Source organism: Benincasa hispida, chromosome 11, assembly GCF_009727055.1.
Source record: "Benincasa hispida cultivar B227 chromosome 11, ASM972705v1, whole genome shotgun sequence".
NCBI lineage: Eukaryota > Viridiplantae > Streptophyta > Magnoliopsida > Cucurbitales > Cucurbitaceae > Benincasa > Benincasa hispida.
In genome coordinates this window covers 26,246,399-26,254,444 of record NC_052359.1, presented here as the reverse complement: position 1 = coordinate 26,254,444, position 8,046 = coordinate 26,246,399, and the positions used below count along the sequence as shown (strand labels likewise).

The following is an 8,046-nucleotide window of genomic DNA, read 5'->3' as shown; positions in this document are numbered from 1 at the left end:
CCGCAAGAGCCAAAGAAGAGATCTCAAGCAGCTTCCACGAAACAGAAGGGTATCTCCACCCACCATTCTCATCAATAAAGTCAACAAGATGAGCCTCCTTCGAACTAGTAGCATCATAAACCACCCTCTCACTAGAAGAAGGCCCTACTCCAACCAAGGATCTTGCCAAGTAAAACACCTCTTACCATCACCCCCTCCATATGAACAAAAGGCAGCAACCTAGTCCTACATCTGAGAATCACCCTAAAGCACTAAATAATTAAGTTCACTATTTCTTTTTATCGCTATTAAAATTTTACTTTATAATTATTTTAAATTAATTAATAGATATTAATGCTAAGATTAGAGTGAGTATTTAGTGAAAACTCAAGACTGAAAGTGTGAATCTTTAAATTTGGAGAATTAATTGAACCAAAGCTCAATATAAAAATAAATTGAAATTAAACCCAAAATTGAAGTATTAAAAGTGTGATTATTTTGAAATCTAGGACCAAATGAAAATTAGACTCAAACATTTAGGGAAGCTGAAAATATATTTAAAAAAAAAACCGTGTGACCGTGTCTCTCTCTTGCACGTGCCCAGTCACACGCTTGGGATTATTTTGCTGTAAAAGCCGCAATCTAAATTGCAAGGGTTTGATCATTTCAAGCGACTCGGTAATTTTGAGAGAGAGAACGAAAGAGAAAAAATGGCAATGGCGTCGATCCGATCCAATCTTCTTCGCGCCGCCGTCCGTGGTGCCTCTCGAAACTCCGCTCAGCCTAAGCGCGGCTTTGCTTCATCTGCTCACGACGATGCTCGTAAGTCTCTCTCTCTTTCTCTCTAGGTATTCTTTATTGTGATCGTTTATGCGCTGCAATTGGTTCACGTCTCTCTTGATTTGCTTTTCTCTATTGGTGGATTTATTTTTTGTACTTTCGGCTACTTTGTTTAGTCCATTGTATGTTTGATTTCATTCATTTTCCTGTCCTAGTTTGCATCTGACGAAATGGGGGAATGAAGGATGATGTTGATTATTGAATCATGTTAAGAAATTGGTCCAAAATAATTTGAGTGGATGCTTTTTGTTCCTTTTAGATTGGAAGTCTTGCAAAGGGAGGTGTTTTGAAATTTTGAATTCAGATTTAAATGTTATTCGATAGTTTTGTTAAATCATCGGATGAGAGTATATATATTATATTTGACAATCAACTGTGCATGGGGTTTCCAGTCGCTAATGAGTAGATTTGATTTAAAGCTGGTAGGATAGAAGGCAAGAGGAAAAGATATCTTGGTCCATTACTGAGTGGCAACATCATAATTCTTGATTTCTATAATTGCACAAACAATGCTCTAGAAAGTCTTGGATTTTGTGATAGGTTAAATTTACTTCTGATTTTGAATGAGTAAGACATGAAGGGAAGGAAACACATGTGCAGTAAATTTATTAGAGGGTTAAGACCTTTAATCAAGAAATTCTCCTCCGGGTTGAAGGTCGTGGAAGTTTTTTTACTTCTAATCTTACGCCTGCTACTTTAATTAATTATTTTCTGGCATGGAGGTCATGGAAGATTTTCCACCTCTAATCATATGCCTGTTTCTTTTTTTCTCTCCCCTCTCTCCCTATTTTTTCTCTTTCTTTCTTTTTCTCACACTGTTTCTCGGTGGGGGCGTGGGTTGGGGGACAAATTTCTTCTGTTTTTGGGTGGGGTTCTGTAAACTGTTGGAGCTAAGCCAATTCAGAGTTGTGAATTTATTTTCTAGTAAACCGCCATAACATATACTTGCCTCGTTACGTTTGTTGTGTACAAATACGTATTGTTATTTTTTTAATACTATTTCAGACTTATATTGTACAAGCAAGTAGGAAGGAAAAACTGTATGCAGGAGTGCTATAATGAGTACTGCTTTTGTTTGATCGCTTACCTCTATTTCTTTATGTCAGGTGAAACTGCAAAGTGGGAGAAGATTACTTATGCAGGCATTGCAACCTGCACTATTTTAGCATTCTATAACCTATCAAAGGGCCATCCCCACCATGAAGAGCCCCCTGTGAGCTATAAACTTCAGTCAATTTATGCTTTTTCCTCCATTTCTCAGTATCTTAGTTGCATTATGGAACTATGCATTGTACTCTCATGTATTACCTACCCATTTATTTTTATTTGGGTTTTCATTGTATTCAGGCATATCCATATTTGCACATACGCAATAAAGAGTTCCCTTGGGGTAAGTTTCCACTCCATGACAAGTTCTATGACATCTTTTATATCTCTTTGCAATTGCTATTTTGGTTTTGATGAGGAAACTAGAACTGGATTATGTAGTGATGTCAAGTACTATTACTGTTACTAAAAATGGTGCTATGTTAATTTTTTTTTTCATTTGTTTTTATAGTTTTATAGAAGTATACAAAATCTACTCTATATGCATCTCTATATTTATATTTTTAAAAGAAAATAGTCAAAATGTAAAATTTCCAAGTAGTGGTGGATTTTTTGAGTTGATTTATAGTGCTAGTTGTTTCCTTAAAATAAACTAATAAGGTATTGTTTTTTATGAATTTAATTTTAAACATGATGTAGAGTTTCCAATAAATCAGCCATTATGCCCCTATGCAAACTCTGTCATGATTATGGATATGTTTTCTTTATTTGGATCGGACATTGTCGATGGTAATCTGAAACAAAAATTGATTGGCAGTCCTTATTTTCTCTGTTTATGATGCTTGAACATATTGTTGAAAGTCAAACTCAGGTCATTGATAATGTTGGAATCTGGAAGCTGAACCATTTTAAAAGTACAGCTATTATGTAACTAATAGATTTAGGTACTAACTCAGCAGCTAACTAATATGCTTATAACTACCTCGTTCAGCTTGCTAGCTATCTTTAGATCTATTTTATGACCTTCTCCTTCCATTGACCCAACTCTCACTTAACTTTGAAATGCTCTATCGCCAAATGTCAAATGGGGTAGTTCAACGACTTCCTCTTTCTGTTGGTTGACCATCTCAAGGTTTTATGGATACTTTTGGCAGTGTTCTTGCTGTCTTTCTTTCTTTCTTTCTCTGTTTTTTTCTAGGATAAGAAACATATATGTATATTCATTAAGACAGGGAGTTGAGGGAACCCCTCCCACAAAACTAATAAAGAAGAGTCTTCCAATGGTTAGTAATCATAAGAAGGATATAATTACAAAAGAGATTGGTGTAATTTATGCACCATTAAGAGGTTATAGCTGAACAAAAGCCCAAAAAGAATCCAAAGAAGCAAACTTATCTTTAAAAAAGGCTATTTCTTTCTTTCCAAAGATACCCCAAAAGAGCATGGGTCGCACATCTCCAAAGGATTTTTCCCCACCCACAAAAGCTACCACTCTCCAACCCGTGGATTGCCGAATCATCAATGTTCTTAGGAGGACATCCAACCACCCCAAAGATACTGAAAGCGAAGACCACTCTCTATTAGCAAAGTGACAAAGTAAAAAGAAGTGATCCACTGTTTCCATCTCTATAAGGCAATGACAACACATGGAAGGCGAAAGGGACCCTTGGGGAACTTCCTTTGGAGCTTCTATAAGCAAGTGACCAGAGGAAAACCTTCACCTTTTTTGGGATTTTAATCTTCTAGATCAACTGAACCATGGGGAAGTAGTTTTTCGTGGCCCCTTTAGTTATGTCTAAAAAGGTGGAATTGGTTGAAAAGGAACCCCGAGGGATAAATCTTCTGGCACAACTCATCTTGATTTGTCCACCACCCAAGAATTCAACAGTTGCCCATTTCTCTATCAAATGACCTCCTTCTGTAACCCAAATCCCATGCTTGATTTGAGTCCACCCAGCAATCGGCAGTCACAACTCCTTTTTTTCGTAGAAGTAGCAAAATATCTTGGTGCAACTGTGCAAGAAGTTGCACGAGAGGTTGGAAGCACACCATCTTCCTGAAATCTAATCTTCTTCCCATCCCATTACCCATTACGAACTTAAAACTTAAAATGTACGCTTTTTGCTTCATAATTCCAGCCCATAATCTGGAATTCCTTTTATCTCTATGCATGAAAAAGTTTTAGCCACACTTATCAACACCATAAATGGCATCAATGATGCGTCTCCACAGAGCCCCCCATGGAAAAATCTCCACAAACACTACAGAAAAGCACTATTTTTTTTTTTTTTTTTTACAAGGAGAGCCAATGCCTGGCCTAAGCCCACCATAGATTGTTGGAAGAGAGGTCAGCTATGTCACAAATACCCCCCCCCCCCCCCCCCCCCCCCACAACAAAAAGTCTCTATCAATCTTCTACACCAAGCGATTAACCATTTTCATTGGGGCTTTTAATAAGGAGAAAAAATAAAAAGGGAGACTATTGAGAACTAGTTGAGTAACTGACCTCTTTTCGAAAGAGAAACCTCCATTTATCAGTCTTCCTCTTAAAAATCTCTCCACAAGAGCTTCCTAGGCCATCGCAGCATGATGCTTTACCCCTAGTGGGGAAACCCAAGTAGTTGAACATGAGTACCAAGGATGGAAGTGTGATAATCAATCTCATCTTGGCTTAGGTTAAGCCTATTGAAAGCTGTTTTGGAAGTGTTGAGGGATAAACCTGACCCAAGTAAGAACAGCTTGACGATGGACCACCAAACCATCAAGTTCCCTATTATAAAGAGCAAAGAGAAGGGTATCATCCACATAATGAAGGTGAGTAATCTCAATGGTCAGGTTGCTGAAAGAGAAACCTTTGATGATTCTTCTTTTATTATTACAATACCACACAAGATTGGTGTAGGCATCCCCAACAATATTTCCTGACGCAAGACTCCTTTTAGCAACAATTTTCACATTCAATATTCCATTAATGATGATAGAGAAGTTGGACAAAGAGAGGCACCCCCAAATACATTTTCTCCTTTTATTGTAGTGTTTAAGCTTTTACGCTGCATCTAGAAAGGCCCAATCAACTTTGTCATATGCTTGCTCGAGGTCGAGCTTTAGTAGATCTTTTCTTTTACCCACAGAATTCTACTCATCAAGGGCTTCTGTAATAGTCAAAATGGCATCAAGAATTTGTCTCCCTTCTACAAATGCCACTTCGAAGTCGTTGACAATAATTGATAGAACTTTCTTTGGACGGTTTGATAAAACCTTAGAAATGATCTTGTAAAGGGAAGTCACCAAACTAATAGGCTTGTATTCACGAACTCTATTTGCCTTTTTTTCTTCTTAGGAATCAAACGTATGTAGAAATTGGGAATTTAAGGCTTCATAACAGAGCTTTGTTAGCCAAATGGTTGTGGTAGTTCCACCTTGAGTCCAATCCCTTTGGCATAGAATCATTGCTAGTAAACATGGCCCTCATCCTTTTGATGTTTGGCCCCCTTGTTGTAGATATCACGTTTCTCTTTTGGCTTCGGTTTCAAAGACTTTTTGTGCAACTATTCTATAGGTTCTATTTTGTATAGTTGGAGTCCCTTTCTTTAGAGGGGTTCCTCTTTTTCTTTTGTGGGCTTGGTTTTTTGTATGCATATTATTTCTTTTTTATCTCAATGAAAGTTGTCATTTCTATTTAAAAAAAAATGTTTGGGGGTTTAGGTCATTGATGGGACTGAGTAAACATTTAAAATATCATTCAAACAATGGCTCCTTGCTCTATACCATTGTCCTTGATAAGGTAAAATTCTTGTTATTCATATCGTCGATCTCATCATGACCATCTTCAACTTTAGATTTAGGCATTGAATCCGTCAGAAATGAAGGGTTTTAAGTATGCTGGGGAAGGGTTGAGGAAGGGGATTCAGAGGAGAGCAGGAAGAGAGAAGAGTTTTACACAAACCCTAACTAAAGATGATCTATCATAAATGCAATCCAGGTATAACACAAACAGGGAATGTATGAAAGAGTTTACAACCACGAATGGTCATACTACAGTGCCGTTTACTTCCCGGCTGATAAATTATAATCAAGTAATTTCTCATATCAAAGTTTGAGATTGGCATAGAACTTCCAAACAGCTTCCAGAACTGTTTGGAAGTTGTTCTCAGAAACAGTTGGAACCTTTTTTGGGAACTGTTTCTAACAGTTGCTTCCCTCATTATATTTTAGGACAACTGCAGTTAAAAAAAAAAAACAGTAGTATGATTGTAAGAAAAAGGGAGCTGGAGATGTATACTGCGACATTTATGAAAGGTGGCTGAATTTGATGGATGATCTGATATTCATTCATCTTTGCTCTACGTTGCTTGCTCAATTGCTCCTTTACCGTTTATTATTATTGCGAAAATAATATTGTTTTTACCGATTTGAAAAATAATATATTCCTTTTATTCTGGATCCCATTTGCATCAGGTCCTGATGGTTTATTTGAGGTGAAGCATCACTGAGGACTACTTTTGGTTGAAGGGGAGATCAAGCATAGTCATTCTACTCATTTTGTTCCATATTGGAAAGACTTCCATCGTCTGGTTGGGTTAGATTTTTCTTTTCAAAGGATGTATGGCCATTTTGCATTTGTTAAAATGTGAATCATGGTTTGATCTTTCCATGTTGTCAAAATTATCCTTCTTGATTAATAAGATTAACTTTCCATCATTCCAAACCTCAGTTTGCTGTAATAAGCTGTGCTTGGATTGAAAAATGAGCCTGTAATTAATTGTACTTAAGGGGGTAATAGTTACTTGGTAAACCAAGACAATTGCTAGGTTTTATCAACATGATTGGATGAAGAACCTAACAAAAAAGGTTAGGCCTTTGGTCCCTGAATTTTCGAGAATGTGTGCATTTGATCTGAATTTTCGAGAATGTGTGCATTTGATTGATCCTTGATGTTTCAAATTGATCATTTTAGTTCTTGAGTTTTCAAGAATAGGTATGTAAGGTCTATCTACTAACAAATCCATCAAATTTAAACAAAAAGAAAAGAGACTTAATTGATTGATGTGGCAAAGCCGACATGGAAATAAATTATATTTTTAATATATATTTTCTATCTCTCTCTCCGGTCAGCTTCATTCCTTCTCTCTCTTGTTTGCATCCTCTCTTTCCATCCATCTATCAACCAAACCTAACTTGTGCCATATTGAAGAAATAAAAGTTAGGATTTGGTATTTTTGGCATGTGGGGGTTTGAGCTCAAATAATCACCTTCACTGAGAGTGGCCCTATTGGGTGGTGGTATGGAGTGTTTCTAATTACTCAAATTATTCACTGCAATTCCAACACCTAAGCATGGGGTTTTGCCCTCCAAATAATTAGGATCTACTATTTCCAGTGGAGTTTAATTGTCGGATGGTACAGCTCATCTGATTGAGTTGCCATTTTTGAGCACCCGCACGCCAAACATCAAATTCTCACTTTTATTTCTTCAAAATTACACAGGATAGAGAGAACAAGTGAGAAAAATGGGAAGGAGGGAGAAAGAGGATAGAAAGATGCTGGTTACAGATGTGGAAAATATTAGAAGTGTAATTTTTTTTTTCAGACTCATGTTGTCACATCAACTATTTGTTTATTTATTTTGTTCATATATAATGGATTTGTTAGGAAATTGACCTTTTAAATCTGTCTTTGAAAAGGACCCATTTGAAATATCAACGATAAAATGCATATTTTTTAAAATTTAGGGACAAAAAGAATCTTTTAAAAAATAATAAATACCGAGACTCGTTACTGCACTAATGATTCCTTGGATATATTAATCTCAAATAAGTTAATATTAGGATTGGTTGTATAAATAACAATCAAAATCAAAATAATAAAATAATAAAAGATGTACAAGGATAATATATTAGGGATATGGTACAAAATCAACATTAGATATAAATGATATAGTCATATTGGCAAATGATTAAAAAGCTCATGTACAGTTCACCTTTTTATGCTTTTTCTAGTTTTCTCAAATTGAAAGTTAGCACTGATAGGCTTTCAATTTGAAAAATATTAATACAACATTGAAATAGTAACACTTGAAATATTAGCTTTCAATCTGCTATTGATACATTTTCATCGATTGGAATCAAACTTAATATAATAACATTTAAGGCTATTAGTGGCTATCAATGATAAACATTTC

At 36.0% G+C, this 8,046-nt stretch overlaps 1 protein-coding gene across 1 annotated transcript; it reads left to right on the top strand.

The window, feature by feature from the left end:
- The first annotated feature begins 633 nt into the window (after positions 1-633).
- On the top strand, positions 634-6,745 carry LOC120091570 (cytochrome c oxidase subunit 6a, mitochondrial). The gene is made up of 4 exons (XM_039049666.1): positions 634-801; positions 1,926-2,032; positions 2,167-2,209; positions 6,325-6,745. Exons 1-4 carry the CDS (start codon positions 690-692, stop codon positions 6,357-6,359), a joined length of 297 nt encoding a protein of 98 aa, XP_038905594.1. The 5' UTR covers positions 634-689; the 3' UTR covers positions 6,360-6,745.
- The last annotated feature ends 1,301 nt before the right edge of the window (positions 6,746-8,046 follow it).